This window comes from Culex pipiens, chromosome 1 (genome assembly GCF_016801865.2).
Source record: "Culex pipiens pallens isolate TS chromosome 1, TS_CPP_V2, whole genome shotgun sequence".
Classification (NCBI taxonomy): Eukaryota; Metazoa; Arthropoda; class Insecta; order Diptera; family Culicidae; genus Culex; species Culex pipiens.
This window is the reverse complement of record NC_068937.1, coordinates 40,199,430-40,219,577: the sequence shown is the minus strand read 5'-3', so window position 1 is coordinate 40,219,577 and position 20,148 is coordinate 40,199,430. Positions and strand designations below refer to the sequence as shown.

General features: G+C 41.6%; 3 protein-coding genes across 7 annotated transcripts in view; 1 reads left to right on the top strand and 2 right to left on the bottom strand.

Annotated features, from left to right (window-relative positions):
* Nucleotides 1-302: 302 nt before the first annotated feature.
* On the bottom strand, nt 303-3,629 carry LOC120421456 (V-type proton ATPase subunit d 1). Its single transcript, XM_039584704.2, has 2 exons — nt 3,371-3,629; nt 303-1,715 (listed from the first exon to the last, which is right to left on the bottom strand). Exons 1-2 carry the CDS (start codon nt 3,489-3,491, stop codon nt 790-792), a joined length of 1,047 nt encoding a protein of 348 aa, XP_039440638.1. The 5' UTR covers nt 3,492-3,629; the 3' UTR covers nt 303-789.
* A 4,438-nt stretch (nt 3,630-8,067) lies between these two features.
* Nucleotides 8,068-9,767, top strand: LOC120420508 (uncharacterized). Its single transcript, XM_039583602.2, has 2 exons — nt 8,068-9,027; nt 9,083-9,767. Exons 1-2 carry the CDS (start codon nt 8,146-8,148, stop codon nt 9,716-9,718), a joined length of 1,518 nt encoding a protein of 505 aa, XP_039439536.1. The 5' UTR covers nt 8,068-8,145; the 3' UTR covers nt 9,719-9,767.
* A 3,544-nt stretch (nt 9,768-13,311) lies between these two features.
* LOC120424588 (protein single-minded) overlaps nt 13,312-20,148 on the bottom strand; it is a 92,735-nt gene continuing 85,898 nt past the window's right edge. For 2 of the 5 annotated variants that reach the window (XM_052709212.1, XM_052709161.1), the window contains 4 exons: nt 19,711-19,916; nt 18,921-19,027; nt 18,389-18,536; nt 13,317-14,501 (listed from right to left, as the gene is read on the bottom strand). In XM_052709212.1, coding sequence (XP_052565172.1) covers nt 13,511-14,501; nt 18,389-18,536; nt 18,921-19,027; nt 19,711-19,916 — 1,452 coding nt within the window. In that variant the 3' untranslated portion in view covers nt 13,317-13,510. Of the gene's footprint in view, nt 14,502-18,388; nt 18,537-18,920; nt 19,028-19,710; nt 19,917-20,148 lie in introns of all 5 variants that reach the window. The other 3 variants (XM_052709195.1, XM_039588781.2, XM_052709210.1) reach the window with 3 other exon arrangements.

Genomic DNA, 20,148 nt, shown 5'->3' with positions numbered 1-20,148 from the left:
AGGATCCCTGCGTCACTTTAGTGGTATAGATGTTTGTAGGGAGGTTTTGGACTCAATGTTATTAGGAGAGGTAGAACCCTAGGATAAATAATATGTCTACAAAGTTTCATTGAATTAGGAGATGGTCGGGTACAACCGATTCCCTATATTTGGCATAGAATTGCTCTTAAAAAATCCTGTTGTAACCGTTTCCTTGACCGCTTCCATGACTTTTTCTGTGGCCATTTTTTGGTAACGGCGATTAATAAAAAAACAACTAATTAAACGGCTTTCGGATGTAGACAGAAGAAAGTAAACTCAAGTGATGGGTATCTACAATTTATTTTGTATCATTTTACATACAGTATTTAGGTTTTGTTGTATATATTTATATATAATATGTAGAACTTAACACATTCACCTTTGCTATCGACGCAATTTACTTTACAGAACGGTTTCAAGCAAAACGAAAATCCAGAAAAAAGTTTTCCGAAAAATTTAAAGTCAATAAAATAAACAAATAACAGAAACGGCATTCGTTAATGGTGGTGTTGAAACGAATTTTGCAGATGAAATGATTTTACTTATTATTATACATGATCGCCGGCCGTCAAGAATGACGCTTTTTTTTCTTCCGTAATCATTCCAGAGTAAGAACATTTGTGACGTGAAATACTTTTAAGCAGACATAAACTTTAGTTTTTCTTTTTTTTTCGGCGGTTGTGCACAACAAATAGATGCGGGAATGTTGTTTTTTTTGCTTCTCTCTATTTCTTACGCACTTTTTCCCCCACTTCCTCGCCACGCTGCTTAGAAGATCGGGATGTAGTTGTCGATCTTGGCCCGGTGCTTCTGAGCGACGCACTCCGCAATCCAGACGATGTTGCGGCACTCCTGCTCCTTCAGCTTCAAGTACGAGTAGAACACGCCAAAGTGGAACTGCTGCATGAACGCGTACACGTTCAGCTTGACCTCATGCTCGTAGAACTTGTCCTCGAGCGTCTTGTCGCCGGGGTTGTTTCCGGAGCCGTCGAACAGCGCCGCGTACTCGGCGTAGTACTCCGCGACGGCCTTGACCTGCTCGTAGTCGTCGGCACGGGCCAGCGCCGCCAAACCGTCCGGGTTCATGCGGCCACAGCGCGGGTACAGCTTGGCCCGATCGTCCTTGGACAGCTCGGTGCCGAACGAGTTGATCGTGATGATGATGGCGCGACGATCGGCTTCGAACGCCAGAATCTCGCACATGGCGTCCGCCGTGGTTCCGCCGATGCCCTTGCAGAACTCGTAGAACGCCTCCAGGTACGCCTTGTACAGCGTGTTACGGATGATCTCGATGTTCATCTCGTCCAGATCCTGCTCGGAGATGCAGTCGACGAAGAACGGCGCCAGCGGTGTGTCCACCAGCACGGCGTTGTACAGCTCGGCCGGAGTGGCCGCCACGTGGATGGCCTCCATCTGCTCGAAGCTGCCCAGCGGATGACACTTGGGGATCAGCTCCGAGATGGGGCGCTGGTGCAGCGTGCCCGTGATCAGCAGAATGATGTTGTCGATCATGTAGCTGTACGTGATAAAGTCCAAAAAGGTCGACAGCGGCTCGACGGCGTGGTTGCGCATGTGCTGGAACTCGATCACCAGCTTTTCGCGCAGCTTGTCGTCAATCACCGACACGGCCAGCGGGGACGGCTCGTTGGCCAGGAACTGACCGTAGTCGGTACCCTGCAGGTGCAGCTTCAGGTCTGAAAAAAAACAATGTATATAATCAGTTGGAGGGGAACTAGAATGTCTTGAAAAAACAGCTACTGAGATTTTGTTCAGTTCTTCTATGAACAGCAATCCATTCAACAAATTCCAAAAAGAAGATTTTCACAACACAAGTTGAAGATGTAACCAACGATTTAGATAATACGTCTAGTTCTGAAAATGTCAAGTTTTGCATCTAGTTGAAAACAACAATTGGATTTTGAATTGGATTTTTGCCATAGGACTATGTTCTTACATACTATACTAGATGGTCAGTGACAAATTTCGATCCAGAATGTCAATTTTACAGTAGAAAACAATTTCGAGATTTCAAAGGTTTATCTTCTTTCAAACAAATCGAATTAACTCTATTTTTGAACCATTTCATTCGAAATTTATCAGCAATACTCTATTGACTATTCAAACAAACCCGAAGTGAGAATCAGCGCCTTAACCCCTCTTCCCCTTTTTCTTTCTCTCATCCTCAAAAAACCTACGAATTTGCTAGTGAAAGGATCAGTTTTTTACTCCTTTGTAGATGTGCTTAATCATCAGCTCTTCGAGGGCCAGAAAATGCTTTAACGCGAGAGCAAGAAACTCCGACAGGGTAAAGAAATCTTCCCCAGTGAGTCCTTGCTGGACCGCTTTGCCGCTACCGGCAGCGACCACGCCGGCAATGATCTTCCCCACCCAGAAGGGGACGTTGAGTTGTCCGTTGGCACCGTACTCTGTTCAGCTTCATGCACGGTTGTGCTCGTGTATCGCTGCTACTTTCTTCTTCCTTTTTTCCTGCTCCTCGAGTCAGTTATTCCGTGCGTTGCATCTGCGATGGTAGCTGGTACGGTTACCTCCACAGTAAGCGCACTTAATGTGCGATTTGGTTTGCTCCGAAAGGTGTGATCCACCGCACTTCACGTAGAGCGGCTAGAGGTTGCAGTTCCGCGAGCCGTGGCCGAATTTCTGGCAACGGTGACATTGCGCTACGTCCGTCTAGACTCTAGAGATCCTAAATTGGGAGACTGGTCAAACTTTGCTAAATCGATCCGGCAATGTATGTTTCGAGTTTGGCACACGATTTTCAACCAAACTGCATTAATAACTCAAAAGCGATGAAAATGCATATAGGATATTTATGCGATCAGAGGCAGTTAACGTCTTTTTAGAGATCCGAGATTTATCGTTCTTCTGTGGCTCCTGTTGGAAGCGTCTTCCTACCTTCCTTCACGCGTTATGATGGGGATGGTTTGCCATCTTCACGTCATATTACTTTACAGAAATTTGAAACCATACATACAGCTAAACTACAAAGGCCAACATGTGACATTGAATTTTCCACGGATCAAGGGTATTAAAGTTCAAATTCACAATTACAATTAAATTAGTGAAATTTCAATACATTTTCGTTTAAAAGTTTCCTATCACTGATCACAACACTTTTTCACCATTGTCTCACCCCTCGGCCTCTGAATCACTGTTCGTGGATTGTTCCCCTCTTGCGTATATGATAAGGTCATATGATCAACCAAATCGAAAATAATCCAAATTTACCTCGATAAGATCACATCTGGAACCACTTTTGCGACCCTTTCACTAGCCCCCCCATTGTGGGGACACTCCTGCAGTCCCACAGCCAAAAAATCGATTTATTTACCTTCAAGCGTTTCGCACTGGACCAGGTTCAGATAGTCGGCCTGCTTGAGGATTCCGCACTTGAAGCCACGGCACAGGCCCTCCAGGTAGCCGCCGTCGATGTTGAACATGTATCCGGGCATGATGTCTGCGCGCTGGTTGGTATTTCGGGACCACAAAAAGGAAAGAAGCCTAGTTTTTTTTTTGCACCAAAATGGGATCCTCCTGGGCGACGACCGAACTGCGAATTTTGCTGCTGCTGCTGCTGAGAGATTTTTCCTCTTCTCTGAAAAGTGTCATATGACTCGCGCATGGGCGGAACATAAATGACAAGCGTACGCAAACGGGAGGGGCAGCTGTCAATGCGTGCGTGTGACGTTCGCTTGGTGGTGTACTAAAAATGGATACGCGGTGAGTGTGCGGGCAACCTGAGGCGCAAAAAACAACTATTGGGTACTAAAGCCCTAAGTCAATTTTTATGTACAACGGTAAAAAACACCATTAAAACCATTTCTGATCACTTTTTTTCATTTTAATGCAAAAATTTTTTTTGACAAGACAACATTTTTTCGATGGATCAACTATGGTCCCCTTGGAACGAACTGTCAAGTAGGAGCTTTCCTGTCAAGAAGGATCGCGAGGTTATTTTTTCAATACACTCAACCCCCGGTGGTTGGTCACTTTTTCGTTTGACACTTTTTTAGTTTGTACCCCGTTGGTTGGTCAAAGTCAAACTAAAAAGTGACGAACTGTCACTTTTTACACGGCGCTCACGCACACTATCAAAACAAAGTTTGGTAGTATGTGTGAACTCCGTGTAAAAGGGGTGTCAAACTAAAAAGTGACCCCGTTCGTTTGACAACAGTTGGTGTCAAACCAACGGGGTTTGAGTGTATTGATTTAAAAATCCATTTTAAACTCTTTGTGGTCTTACAAAGGGTCGTTGTACTCAGAAAAATAGGCTATATCGCTGGAAACAATAATATCAGCAATCTAAGCTTCATTTTAGGACCCAAATTGGTGCTGTTCCGCGTTATAAAATTAAAAGCACCTTTCTTTAAAGGAGAATGGACAAATTTGGTCCAAGAATGTACACGAACGGGACCAACTTTTTTCGAAAGATCTCGCCGAGACATGAAAAAAAGTCTTCTGGACCAACTCTCTAAACCCCGGGGTTCAAAAGTTACAAGCTGTTGAAGCACAGACAAACAGACGTGACACTCGAGTTCCGAACCATCGTCCTCCAAAACCCGAGCCAAAAACGGTTATTTCAAATGCAATTTAGCTTCGGCATCCACTCACCCGGCGCTGATGGCGCTGCTGTCGTGACAGCTCGCCCGCCTTTTCTCAGTATGCGTGATGTGTTTTTATTTTGGCAAAGTTGAGCGTGAGCACGTGCGAGGCAGCAAATAAAAACAAAAATGTTGATGGGATTCTGGAGTGCTTCGAGAACCCGGATACAGGCTGACAAAATTGCGGGAAAGATTGGGACAGTATCGGCCAAGGCCAGATGAGCGGATTACTAGGGAGGACGTATCTTTTACCCCAGTGTTAACCCGGTAATGCAAAACATCAAATGTGTCCACCATGTCGATGGAACCTGCTCAGCTGGTGTTGGACAAAGTCGGGACAAAGTACGTGCTTGAAGCATTGTTGAGGCGTTCCCGCGGGTGTCACAGCAAAGCCCTGCTTGGGCTCTTTCCGTTTATTGCCAATATTCTTCACTCATACCTCTTCCAGGTTGTGCAGATGATCGCGGAAAGCCGTGACATTTTTCCAGTGTCTGCCGGAAATCACATTGTCCGATTTTTCAGACCGCGAGAATTTTATCTCCAAGAAAATTGCAGTGGTAAAATCACGAATGGAAGCCTCCTCCCGGTGCACGGTGGCGGTTGCGGATTTAGATGCGATCCAATATTTTGTGGCCACCTCCAGCAATATCGTCCGCACGATAAGTGCCTCGATAAGAACAAATTTGTTATGGAACAATTTGGTTAGGATTTTTCGTCCCAGATGCTGTTGGTTGGTCAAAAACAAAAACATCATTTCGATGGTGGCATTTGCTAGCACGAGGCTTTTTTGTCTCACACATACTCGTACATGACAGAACGGTTCTAAGTACACTCAAACCCCGATGGTTTGACACCAACTGTTGTCAAACGAACGGGGTCACTTTTTAGTTTGACACCCTTTTTACATGGAGTTCACATACACTACCAAACGTTTGTTTTGATAGTGTGCGTGAGCGCCGTGTAAAAAGTGACAGTTCGTCACTTTTTAGTTTGACTTTGACCAACCAACGGGGTACAAACTAAAAAAGTGTCAAACGAAAAAGTGACCAACCACCGGGGACCACGGATCATACCCACATGGCTTCAGTGAGTATGGTAGACTACTATGCTGATGTGTTGGAGTGTCCTGGGTTCTCCTAGGACTCCTTGGAGTTAAGATCTGTGGGTCTACTATCGTAACAAGCAAAATGTCGACCGGTTTTGACAACGGAACATACCCGCATAGCTTCAGTGAGTGTGGTAGAATACTTTGCTAATGTGTTAGGATGTCCTGGGTCATCCAAGGACTCCCTGGAGTTATGATCTGTGGAGTTACAGCCGTAACAAGCAAGAGGTTGACGGTTTTTGACCCCGGAACATACCCGTATAGCTTCAGTCAGTATGGTAGACTGCTTTGTTAATGTGTTCGGATGTCTCTGGTCATCCTAGGACTGCCTGGAATGGTCCAGAACATCCCAACATAACAGCAATACAGTCTGCCATAATCACTGAATCTTTGCGGTTATGATGCGCGGTTAAAAATCATCGATCTTTTTCTTGTTATAATGATCCAAATATCTAAACTCCAGGGAGTCCTAGGATGACCAGAGACATCCGAACACATTAACAAAGCAGTCTACCATACTGTCTGAAGCTATGCGGGTATGTTCCGTGGTCAAAAACCGCCGACATCTTGCTTGTTACGGTGGTAGACCGGCAGATGATAACTCCAGGGAGTTCTTGGATGACCCAGGACATCTCAATACATCTGAAATAGTCTACCACACTCACTGAAGCTATGCGGGCATGTTCCGTTGTCAAAACCGGTCGACATTTTGCTTGTTACGGTAGTAGACCCACAGATCTTAACTCCAGAGAGTCCTAGGGGAACCCAGGACACTCCAACACATCGGCATAGTAGTCTACCATACTCACTGAAGCCATGCGGGTATGATCAGTGGTCAAAAACCGCCGACATCTTGCTTGTTACGGCGGTAGACTCACCGGTCTTATCTCCAAGGAGTTCTCGGATGACTCAGACCATCCCAATAAGTTGTTACAACATTGCACTGAAGCCTTCCATACTCACTGAAGCAGTCTGGGTCGGATCCGGTTTCAAAACCTTGAAGTTTCGACTTGTTTCTATGGGATGCCTCTTGCACAAACGGTTCAAACGGATAAAAACAAGATAAATCATGTTTCAATCTTGCCAAGACATATCAGAACTCATAATTTTGAACTGAAAAATCCGTATGAAAAGTGGGATTTGGAACTCAAAAAATCATGATTTTTGGTAAGGGTGTAGTATAACTGCAGAGAAATTTAATGCGACCTTCAAAGAGCTACCCAAAATAAGGATAGATTATTTGTTATTAATTTTGAGTTTGCTAGAAATACACATGCAAGTACCAATTATTTTTAATTAACGTGTGAACGTGGTTTTGAACATAAATAAATAACACTGGAGAAAAAGCAACAAAGGCAGGCCAGCTGGTCCACAACATTTTAATTTAGGGGAAAGTGGGGCAAGTGTAACAAGCTAAGGAAATGCTCGTTATAACCCATTAAAAACGTTAAAAAATCTGTCGGATCTTTTAGAATCATCTTATTTCAGATCTTGACTGAGACTTTGATAGAACAAGTTTTAAAAAAATTGTGTTTTTTAATGTAAAAAATTGATTTTAATTTTTTTGATTTTTCGTACGTTCTACTCAACTAGTGGGGCAAGACGAACAACCCGTTGGGGCAAGAGGAACAATGCATGAAAAAACATGCTAATTTACTAACAATTGAACTATTATCACTCAGATACATTAGATTAGGATGTTTTTGAAACGTTTCTTTCATTTGAATATGAAAAATAATATTTTACTAAAAATTTGACCGTTCAAACGAAAAACAAAAAATTTCTTAGATGATAAATACTAAATTGTTATAATATCACTATATTTTGCATGGACAATTTTTTTAAACAATTGTTTATCAGTTTTTAAAAACTTTTATGTATTTTTTTCACAATAAAATATGTTGCTGCAGCAATTCGTATTTTTTTCCATACTAAAAATCCATATGGTACACTTGCCCCACCTGAACAAGATTTTTTAAAAGCTCTCAACAAAAATAACTAAAAGTTGAATCATACTTTATAATAGGTGCAAGTCATTGGTAGGGACACTACTAATCTAGAAAATAGCATTTTGATGAAATGAGCCTTAAAACGAACCCTAAACCTTATTTTGTACTTTCCAAATATTACAAGGAAACAAAGGTTTTGAAAAAAACTTCATTCAATCTTATGCCACGTGGCGTTTACGTCTTTTTGGCGGTTATGTGGTAGTAGAATCAGCTAATTGCATTGTTAGCAACAATTCCTCATACTGGAAAAAATCAAAATTGTAAAAAATACGGCCTTACGAGCGATTGTTCCTCTTGCCCCATATGGTCGTCTTGCCCCACCTTCCCCTAATTTATAAAACTTACATCGCAATCCGAAATTTAACGGGTTCCTATTGTCGTTTGCCGCACGATGTCAAATATCGGAACCACACGTCGTTCCTTCCGGATCGAGAAACTCACCCGGCTGGCGTCATGGAAGTCGGACATCTATCCACCGGAGATTTGGGAACACATCTTCAGCTACCTGAGCGGTCTCCAGCTTCTCCGGGCGCGTCTGGTTTGTCGTCGATGGCGTGACATTGTCACCGGTTGCCCCCCGTTGATGCGGAAGGTGCGGATCCGCTTGGAAAGAAAGAGAATTTGGCAAAGGTACCCTTTGCCAGACGACTTTTATGTGATGGACCGTAACTTCAATCCGACTTGGCTGCTACCGGTGACGGAGATAATCTTTCAAGATCAGCTCATCGCCTGGATAGGTCCCTGGTGGACACGGATTGCCCAAAGGCTGACACATTTGACCTTGTCTGGAGGATTTATGGATCTATCGCTTCTGATTGTAATGCTTCGTCACACTCCCAACCTGCAAAGTTTGCAAATTCGGGAATCCTGCCTGACTGGTACGGCAGAACTCAACGTTCAGTTTACCAAACTGCAAGAACTTAACCTAGACGAACTGCGCTGCTGCGGCGATGAACGCACCAACCTGCTGGACGTCTTCGATAAAATCTTCCCACGCGTGAAAGATCTTCGCATTCGGAAGATTTGGAAAGAGGACTTCAACGTTGACAGGCTCCTGTCGCCTATTCGAGCTCTTGCCGGTACGCTGGAAGCGTTGGAGGTGGACGACGCAGCGGTCAATGTGCTTCGCGATTTGCCCGAGTTGACACGGTTGCGACGAATCTCCCTTCACGTTGAACCGCGGTTCTACTGGGTCAGCTGGGCCAAATTTTTCCGTTCGCAGCGTCTGATTGAAGACTTGGTCATCTATACGGATGAACTAACCAACACCCAGGTGAGATCAAACCAGACCCCAAACACTGAATGATTGTAGAGATTTGAATTTCCAGGTTCTGCGTGACATCGGGCGTGCCGTACCAAATCTGAAACGACTCACGCTGCACATCAGCGACAAGATCGATACCGATTTTTTGAAATTCATGCCGAACTTGCAGTACTTCGAGCTACGTGGGGATCTTTACAACACAATCGTTCTCCACAGAAAAGGCAGCGCGCGCATCACAGAGATCCGCTTCCGGGAAGTGACCGTAACCGGGTTATGGAAATTTCTCGACCGTTCTCCGCACCTTGCGCGCATCGCCCTGAACAGTTGCGTGTTGGACGACGAAGACTCCAACGCCAAGGTGTCGAAAAATCTCCGCGCCGTAGAGATTGATCGCCACACGAACATTTCCTTGGGAATGCTGCAATCCCTCCTACGAAAGTGTCCTTTTCTCGAGGAATTGGACTATTGCTACGAGGAGACGTACGATGAATCCGTTGTGCCGCTGATTTGTGAGCGCTTGAAGGGTTTGAGGAAGTTGTCTCTCCAGTACTGTCCGGTTACTGATGCTGACGTGGAGTATCTCGCAAGCTACGGTCTTGCGCTGGAAGAGGTTCGGTTGAGCAGGCAGACGCTGTGTCTGCAAACCGTTAAGCAGCTGCAAGCGACCAGGAACATTAACGTGTGCGTGCTTGATTATTAACAGTTTGGGGTTTTGTCGAACTCATGCTTGGGTATTTTCTTGAAATGGCGCTGTCTCCAAGTAGCTGTAGGCCAAAATTGAGATCATGTTACTGTTTCTTTCAAATAAATACCTCATAATTCAAAAAATATCTGCTTAAATATTGGACTTTAAAATATTGAACGAAGAGATTATGGCAAAGTGGTTAGCGGCTTTGGCTGCCGATCTAGTTGCCATCAGGCGTTGGTTCGCTTCCCGCCTTAAGGCTAGTATGGAGATCGGAAGGAAAGGGGTCAAGAAACAGCTTTACAAACAGCAGAACAAAGGAGAGAGAGCGTTTTCTTGGGGCTTTTCTTCACCCTCTCTGGCTTGCTTTCGCTGCCGTTGCTGCCCATTTGAATTTTTTCTTGACCGGTTCCTTCCGAAGTGCATACACCGCTTTAGAGGCATCGAGAAATTAAAAGTGCAACATGGAGTCAAACTTTCTCTCAAGCTACTGTGAAGTTTACCATGACAGTTGCGAAAGTTTAACCGTCGGCCTTACTGCGTTTAAATTAAATGGTTAAAGACTGGTATGCAGATCGGAAGGAACGCAAAACTCCATATAAAAAAACGCCCAAGAAACGGTCAAGGAAAGGGTCACGAAAAGATTTTTCTTAAGCGGTACGCAGCTGAAAAGTAACAGAAACGGAAAGATTCCGTTTGACGTTTCTTCGCGCGGTGCTTGTTTGTTATATGTTTTGATGAAAAACTCAAAGAATTTTAATTTTCCTTTATGAATGCGACTGATAATTACAAATGTTTTAATAATTTTGTATTGGATATATTTTGTATTGTATATATCTCCTCCGCTGTCCGATTGATCCACACTCGCGGGACCAAAATGAAGTAAATCAGAGTGAAATTAAACTTGACAATGATCTTACAAATATCTATGTTCTTACTGAAAATACAATAATAATCTGATTTTTTTAAATCCAACAAAACAACAAATAGAAAAATATGAAAAAACAAACATTTCAGAAATTTCAAATTACTTTTTTTTAAATAATAAAGAAAATTTCAACAAAATTCTGAATTCAAAATTAAAAATATGCACTTTGCAGAATTGCAACAGAATTGAATAAACATTTTAATATATTTTTTTTAAAAATTCAATAGCTCAAAATATTCAAATTCTAAACGAATGTACAAGTCGAAATTTCACCGCCCCTTTCAAATGTTGCCGAGCCATGTAGCCCAGTGGTAACGCTTCCGCCTCGTAAGCGGTAGATCGGGGTTCAAATCCCGGCTCGGACCAACACAACTGGTGATCTTTTCCCTTCTGGAATCGATTGCTTAGTAAAGGGAAGGTAGTGTTTCGTCACAAACTGGACCTTATCACGACACCTTAGGGAGGCGACCTATGGAATGTTATCATTAACCCTAACATGTTAACATTAAGTTGAGAATGAAACTGCCACTGAATCCGCTTTGTAAATGCCGGCCCCAATACTCTTCAAGGGTGTTCCCCTCAGGAACTGGGAAAGATTTACTTTTTTGACGTAGACTTACGTCTTTGTCGAAGGTACTGGGGTGTCATTCCAAAAAACCCGGGCCGAAGGCCCTGGAATATTGCGTCATCCGTCAATCGCTTATATCTTCCTTCCCTCAAATCGAATCGGCACGATTTTGGTTCCATTCGATTCGAAAATTATTCAGCAATTTGCTATAAAACTTTCATTGTTGGCAAAATAGTTTTACTATTGAAACAATTGAATGTTTTAAAATGTTTTCAAAAAGCAGAGATTTTGCAAGCAAAATGAGCGCTTCCCACTCACGGACGGGAATGTCAAGTACCTATTTTGAGGGGAAAATCATCCGAGCAACGCGACCGAGTGTCGGTCGCGAAAAAGGAGGGGAAGTAGCAGACCGGAATCATATATAAGAACGCGCGCTCAGCCCATTCTATCATTCACGTCTCAGACGTCGGACCGGCAGCAGCAGCAGGAAAGCTCAGCCCAGAGCAGTAGCAGCAGGAGAGAGACCAGAGCAGCAGCAGCAGGAGAGAGAGGGACCAGAACTGCAAAAAGAAGTGCGCATCGCCTTCTCGTCGTCACCGTCAGAAAAGTTGCCTCTCGATGGCCGGACCGTTTGGATCGTCCCACCCGGGACGAGGCAGCAACAAGATGGGGCGCGCGCTTGCTCCTTCTCGCCGAAAAGTTGCCTCTCGTGGGTCAAGCCGTGGTTGTGAAACTTCCATATTCTAGTTGTTAAACTTTCCAACTCTTCGGAGTTCCCTCACTTCCCATCCCTCGTCCCACCCGGGGCGAGGCAGCGCAATGAATAATTACAGTTTAAATTTCAGGAACAAATTTTGGTTTTCGGGGGCGACGGTCTGCACAGCTTTCTGAGGCTGCTCTCGCCCCCAACTCCTAAAAACCCGGGCCGAAGGCCCTGGAATACTGCGTCATCCGTCAAACGCTTATATCTTCCTTCCCTCTAATTGAATTGACACGATTTACTTCTGGGGTGACGGATTGCACAGCTTTCTGAGGCTGCCCTCCCCCTCATTCTGCTATCAAACATTCACTCGGTTCGCGAAAAAATCGTTTTTCGTTCTTCTCTTTCCTTCCTCCATTCGATGTTGTCTAGTCAAAGATTTATCAACACATTCAAAGTATGTTTACATGGTAGCTGCGGTTTTGTTCGCATTAGATTTGCCATCTCTTTCTAGTAAAAGTCAATTCGAATCGTATATAAATTCTGTTTCAACAACCGGTACGTACACGGTCCGACTGAATTTACCGATCGCATTCACGATCTTATTCCGTTAATGTATTTCAAGTGTCTAGCTAATTCATCAAAATTAAGAAATGGTTCACATATCAAAACTTTACGTAGTCTACGCCATTCCGGTTATGTCTGTGACATAACTACTTTGACTTTTTTCAAATGTTGCTCCAGATAAATATGTATATTGACCGGGTAATAATAACCCAAAACAGACTATTCCTTACTGAAGCGTGTAAGCGTGGTTTTGACAGCGTATGATGTTTACGCTGTGGACAGGAGAGTGGTTGTTGAAAGTGAAAGTTTGGCGCGGAAGTGTGAGCGTGATTCAATTGTGCTGGAACTGGTTGGCGGATTCCGGAACAGGACACGAAGGCAGCAGACATAAGGTCAGCGGGTGGTTGATGATCGGCAGCGATAGTGCCGCGTCCGGAACGTCGTGTCTCAAGGAGTCCCGGTTGTGACTCTACACCTACTGTGACCGGTTCCATATTGGTGCGGGTTACAGAGACCATTTCAAATTGCTTAAATGCTTTCGAAAAAAAGGAATGATTTGTTTATTTATTTATATTTGCTAAGTATATTTCCTTTAATACTTCACTCTTCATTACACAGCTTTAAAAGTTTTTTGTTGTTGTTGTTTGTATCTTCTTCATATCAAATATGTACAGTGAATTACTCTAAATAAATACTATACACGTAAGCAACTTACCTTAAAGAAATAACAGTAAAAACTTATTACAAACGCTACCTCCTCTTGCCTAATATCATAGGGGGATGGCGTCGCTATTTTTAGACCACGTTTTCCACTTTTTCTCATCGAAACCGACTACTTTATCGACTTCATTTTGCTGGGCGAGATAGGACGCCGTCTATTTTTAGACGATGACTCAGCACATTTACACTCTTGCGCTTAAAAAAACCAGGTGGCAGCACGATGTAACGCCACGTCCCTATTACTGTCGTCGCGTTGCCCTCATATTTCCTAATAGACAATCCCAACTGCCTGCAGTCTTGTTTTTGGGTTACTTTCCATCCCTCCTAATGTACAAACTCGTTCGGCGCCACAGGCAGATGGTAGTTCTGGGGCTCCACAATCACGCTCGTGTACTGCGGCCCGTTGTGGACATGGTGCTGTTGCTGCTGCTGCTGCTGATGACCACCATTATTGATCATTACGGGATGTTGATGACCAACGCTACCCGTTTTAAAGTCGTCTAAAAATCCGTTATCGTAGTTGTTATTGTTGTTGACCTGGTGAAGCTGGTTGTGGTGATGGTTCCCGTTGAGGTGGCCATTCGAGGGCACGCCGTTCCCGTTGAAGCAACCGGCCATCGCAAAGTGTTGATTCATGTCGTCGTACTGTTGCTGGTGTTGCTGGATGAGCGCCGTGTTCGGGATGTACGTGGCGTTCAGGTGGGCCTCCCCGTCCGAGCTGCTGCAGCTGTTGGAACTGGCCGAAAATGGTCGCAGTACGTTCGCGTTCGAGCCGTCCCCTTGCGGGTCGTACGCCTGGTAGATCGGATCGTAGTACGAGTCCAGGAACTCGCCCTGGTTCGAGTCCATCAGGAAGCTGCCCTGGCTGCTGTACTGCTGGTCAAAGTCTTGCTGAGGTGGAACCACAACCGTCGAAGGCTGCTGCTGCTGCTGATGGTGATGGACCGTTCCGGTTCCGCCCTGGATCTGCATCTGGTGCAGACCGGAGCTGTCGTCGTCAAACTGGTGCAGCTGCAGATAGTTGCTCATTTCCTTCACCAGCAGTGGGTTGTGCGGCGGGAGAATCGGCTGCTGCTGCTGCTGCTGGTGCTGAGACTGAGAAGCGACCGAAGGTTGTTGTGGTTGCATTGGCATTGGGATCGCGTGCTGAGGCTGAGACTGCGGAGGTTGCTGTTGTTGCGGTTGTTGGGGTGGGGAGATCGGAGTCACGGAAGCGGCTACGCTTGCGGGTGTAGCGGCCGGTGTCTGGACCTCGGGTTTCGGGATCATCGGGCCTTGCACTTCGTTGAGAAGCAAATCGCGCGCTTCTTGGTCACTGTTGGCGGGGAAGGAAAAAGGGAAAATTATTAGTTTGATTTTCTAATTGGTTGAAGTTATTCACCGAGCGTCTCCATGATTTTTTGACAAAAGGGAAAATCGCAGGTTCTGAATATTTTGTATCGATAACACTGAAGTGCTCATAACATTTGATTAAGTTGTCAGACCTTCAATATGTTGGAAATCTTGGAAAGTTCTTTGTAATACGTTTCTAAAATACTCGTTTTCTTACAAAACCACCGGACTTATGCAATAACGTTTGAAGTACCTTACTGTACTTAATAAATTTCAATAGGAAGGCAAATAACAGATGGACAAAGTTCTAGACAATTGGGTACTAAAGCCCTATGTCAATTTTTATGTACAACGTTAAAAAACACGATTAAAAACCATTTCTGATCACTTTTTTTCATTTTAATGCAAAATTTTTTTTTGACAAGACAACATTTTTTCGATGGATTAACTATAGTCCCCTTGGAACGAGCTGTCAAGTAGGAGCTTTTCTGTCAAGAAGGACCGCGAGATTAATTTTTCAAAATTGATTTAAAAATCCATTTTAAACTCTTTGTGGTCGTACAAAGGGTCATTGTACTCAGAAAAATAAGTTTTATCGCTGTAAACAATAATATCAGCAATCTAAGCTTCATTTTAGGACCCAATTGCTGATCAACCAGGTTTAATTGCAAATTCGAGCTCGATCTGGGATGTTTGTTTACACTTCGAATTTTGCCAATTTACATTATTTTGCTTGATTTTTTTTCAAATATCTAATTTATTAAAATGTGTGTGAGTGTTGAAGAATAGTACGGATATTAAAAACGCTCAAGAAAGGTCAAGGAAATTTCCTTAAGGGTCACGATAAGATTTTTCTTAAGCGGTTGGCAGCTGAAAAGGAACAAAAAGTTTTTTGATGAAAAAAAAACTGTTCGATTTGCTTATTTGAACGCGATTGAAAATGACAAGCTTTTAAATATTGTTTTAATCGATAAAATAATATTGAAAATCAAGAATTGCCTCAAGGGGGGGGGGGAGGGGAAGTGCTTTAAAATGCATTTTACACTAGTTCAGTTGTTTTGCAATCATTAGTTTTCTAAAATTAAGATTGGGCGAAAACAAAAATTTCAGCGAAAAAAAATTGCGGTGCCAAACATCGAAAACTTTCAAAACTTCAAAAGATTTTTTAATTAACCCAAACATTCTTAAAAATGATTCTAAACGCAGGGAAATGCAAAAAAAAAAATAAATTGATTTCAGATGACTGCAGTTATTTTTTTATTGAAATTTTTAAGTATTTTGAAAAAATATTTTTCTGTCGGATTTTTCGACCGGGGGGGGGGGGGGGGAAGGGGGGGTGACAAAAAATTTAAATACAATTTGTACCAGCCTAATCAAGTAAAACAGAGAGAAAAGCCATAATAATAGTCACTTTATGTTATGACAATAAATAAATAAACAAATATTCAGTAATAAAAAAAATACAAATATTTCAATGAATTACATTTTCATAAGTTGAAAATTAAAAAAATTAAAGTAACAGAAATTCTAAAAATCATAAAATTTATAACATAAAAATACTGAAATTGATAAACCTCAAATTCAGAAATTTCAAACCCTATGTTTTTTTTTCTAAAATTCAAATATTCAAAAATTTACGAAATTAAAAAAAAACTCCGCAGTTTAAAAATAAAAAAAATAAAAAATATAATATAGTAGTTGTTCGGTAACCGGGCGTTGTTTGATTGGGCTGCTTTTTAACTGGGCGCTCGATAACTGGGCCGTAGCCCAGTTAAAAAGCAGACTAACGTCAAAAAATCAAAACAAACCAAAATAACCGAGGGATTAATGGATGCAAAAATCATATTCAATAAATAGAAAAACTTTTTTCAAACTTTTGTTTAATTTCAAGTTACAACTAAAGAAATATGAAAAGTAAGCATTGTAAATAAATTTGAGTAACTTTTATTTTTATATTTCATCTGGAAAATATTATGCATCGGTGGTCCCCTCGTTATGTTTGGTTCAGCCCAGTTAACGAGTAACATTCGGTGACTGGGCTACGTTCTCAGCCCAGTTACCGAACAACTACTGTATTGATGAATTTTCATTAAAAAATCAATGTTTAAAGAATGGAACACTTCCATTCGAGCAGTTTTTGCTTTTTTCTACAATGTATTTCTTATGAAGCGAACTGTCAAAAACTGCTCGACTGTGGGTGCTCCATTGGAAAAATTCGAAAATTTAGAAAAAACATCAAAATTCGAGAACTGAGAAAATTTAAAATTTATTATTCTAAAAATTGTTGGATTCATAAATAAAAAAATTAAATACAGATCTTATTTTAAATAAAATTAAAAAATCTGTTAAATAATTAATTTAAATACAGTTCGAACTCGATTTTTCGAAGTTCTTGCCAACATTTAGCTCCGGATAATCGAATCACATTTTTTTTTATGTTATCAAAATTTGGGTCTCTGACCATGAATATGATATGACTCTAATAATACTTCAAAGTTATCGACAAAAATGACGGCATTTAAAAATTAAAATAAATCCTAACAAAAAAACAGAAAAAAATCATAGCTTTAGAGTTTTTTTAAACGGTCCTTAAAACATATGAAACACAATAGCTTTTGGACCAAATTAAAAAAACGTGAGTCAAAAAATCCAGAAATTTAAAAATTCAAGAATTTAGAAACTCAGAAAAAGAATCTAAAATAAAACAAATCCTTTTAAAACTCCAAAAATCAGGATTGAAAAATATAAATTTAAAAATTTATTTATTAGAAAAGTCTAAAATTTCTAAATTGAAGAATTAAAAATGTTGTAATTTTCAAATTTGGAAAGGACTTCGGAAAAACTGTTAAGAACTGTATTTTCATTTTTGGAATCCTCATATTTTCGAGTTTTGATTATTTTTTTAAATTGAATGCAATTTTGATTTTTTTGATTTTTCAATTTAAAGATTTCTGAATTGTAGAATTTTAGAATTCAAGAATTTGGAAATTATAACATTTTTAATTCTTCAATCCTAAAATTCAACAGTTCAGAAATTTTAAAATTAAAAAATCCAAAAAAATAAAAATTGCATTCAATTACAAAAAAAAAAATCAAGACTCGAAAATCTAAGGATTCCAAAAAATTAAATGCAGTTCGTAATAGTTTTTTCAAAGTCCATTGCAAAACTCCACTTCTAATAATCGAATAACGATTTTTTTCCTCAAATATAAAAATTAACTATAAAAATGCTTCAAAGTTAAACCAAAGTAATCTCAAGATGGCGAAGAAAATGGCGACACCGAAGAATTTGAAAAGAAGTTGATTTTTTTATTTCTTTATGTTTTTTTTTTCAATTGAAGAATTTAAGAATAAAAAATTAGAACACAAGTACATATTTTAGAATTTTAAGATATACATTTTGCCATACTGTGATCAAATTCGCTATACAAGTTGTTTAGATAATTTGAAGACTTTGACAAACATCGGATAGTCAAACTTCGAATAGTCGAAATATCGGATAATCGGGACTGTGGATAAACGAGTCAGGACGATGCAGGAAGAATAAAGTTTAGAAAAATGATTGTTGTCGAGTAAATACAATCTAAATTGTAAAACTGAGCATTTCAGGCATTATGTTTCCCGAAGAAAACAAAAGTATTTCTTGTACTAATTTTGAGATATCGAGGAAAATATAAAATATTTCTTGAGAATTTCAATTTTTACTGAATCAATTGTAGTTGATATTTCCGAACGCGAAGATAGCACAATCACGAAGAAAATTTCATTTCATGTTGAAACATTTTAGCTATAAAATGTACTGTAATTTTGCTTCAAAAAAAATCATGGAGACGCCAAAAATCTCTTCAAAGAAAGAAGCGCGAAACTTACCTCAGCACGTAGTTGACGCTGACGATGCAGTGGGGCCGGGAGGAGCGGGTATTGTGCACCACAGTCGCGTACGACTGCACCCACGTCCAGCCGCCACCCTTGGTCAGAAATCGGTAGTACTTGGTCGTCACCTGGCCCTTGAACATCACTGCGGGCAGCCACAATGGTGGTGGGAAGAGAGCGCGAGCGCATTGCATGGAAGAGAGGACAAGATAGAGAAGATGAAAATTAGTTTCGTAAAAGAGAGAGAGAAAGAGAGGAAGAGAAGGAAAGAAAGAGAGAATGTAATTTGATCCGCCCCCTTTATTTTGTCACTATTTTGCTTGGTGATGCTTCTGCGTGGCGTTTTATGGCAAACCATAAGAAATTTCTACTGTCAAAAATACTTCAAACATCAAATTTAACCTGACACTCTAAACAGAAATTACCAACATTGATGTAAAACTAACTTGCACCATACTTTTTTCAATTGGTTTGTGCACCACCCCTATGATTTTAGCCTATTTTAACTGTAATCGATCCCGACACTTACATATTTGGTGAGAATACCGCATCTGCAGGATATCCGCCGCGTGAATATACTGGTACAGTGTCTTCTCAATCAGATCCTGCGGCTCGTACCCAGTCAGCTGGGCCACCCTGACGAAAAAAAATGATAGGAAAAAAAAAATCATTAGAGGGCATCGCAAAGGGGGCAAGTGCCGTACAAACAACACAACAACACAATATTCCGAGCAAATAAAACCGGAATTCGGAGAGTAAAAAAAGGTAGCACTTGGCAGCAAACAAGCTTTGACACGTCCCGCGGATTTGATACTGCCGGGCAAATACATAGAGTAGTGGGGAAGAGGCGGAAGGATGCCGTCTGGGCCCCGATGGGTTGGGTTCATTGATGGACCGGCGACGGTGACCTGAGCCGGGATTGTGGAGATCTAAGTTTGGATTTCGGGTGGATGATTTGTTGTTTACTTTTTTGCATTACCATCCCCCTTGGATTTGGTATTGAATTACGCGTGTCGTTGCAGTTTGTTTGAATTTTGAGATAAATCAAATTTCTCGACTCGTTTTCTCGGATTTATTTACTATTAAATTTTGTTTATTTACCAAACCCAGTTCAGAGTACAAAACTACACATCAAATCACGCACGACCTTTTATAAATGAATCTTGGCGAGTGGATTTGACAGTTAGCGTAAAAAAACAATAAAGTAATGAAAGACGCGCGCTACGATTGCGGACAACAGAACCGGAGCGACGGACTTTTAGCCAGCGGACCGGAAATCAACGGAATGATCAATGATCACAGTCGATAGTTAAACTTACTTCGCATCGAGAAAGATCAGCTTCAGGTCCATGCTGGCCCGGAACATAAACATGTTCTGGTGCAGCTTGATCTCGGTGATGGCCGACGGGGGCAGCGAGTGGCCGACCGCCACCAGGCCCAGGTTCTGGATGCAGCTGTGGCCGTCGCCGTACGTCGAATCACCCGGGTAGATGCGCGCCTTCGTATAACCGGAACAGTGGATTACCTGCAGAGAATAGAAGTAAAGAAAGAAATGAGACCACTTGAGCGGATCATTTGAATACGAAAGGGTTCAGCGCAGCGCAAGAATTGCCGTGCCCGTGCATACTAATTCGAACCGTATGATTTCGGTTGATTACCCAGACAAGATATGATTTAAAAGTTAATCAAGAAGTGGAATATGTGAACACCTCCTCCTCTTTTTTTTTATTTTTGTTGAAGAAGTGTTGCATATCTGG

Bases quoted from the DNA above. Each gene is read 5' to 3' on its own strand.
- LOC120421456 (XM_039584704.2), bottom strand. From the start codon at position 3,491: ATGCCCGGATACATGTTCAACATCGACGGCGGCTACCTGGAGGGCCTG. The intron at 1,716-3,370 runs GTAAATAAATCG...GTTTTTTTTCAG, and splicing joins CCAGTGCGAAACGCTTGAAG to ACCTGAAGCTGCACCTGCAG.
- LOC120420508 (XM_039583602.2), top strand. From the start codon at position 8,146: ATGTCAAATATCGGAACCACACGTCGTTCCTTCCGGATCGAGAAACTC. The intron at 9,028-9,082 runs GTGAGATCAAAC...TTGAATTTCCAG, and splicing joins ATGAACTAACCAACACCCAG to GTTCTGCGTGACATCGGGCG.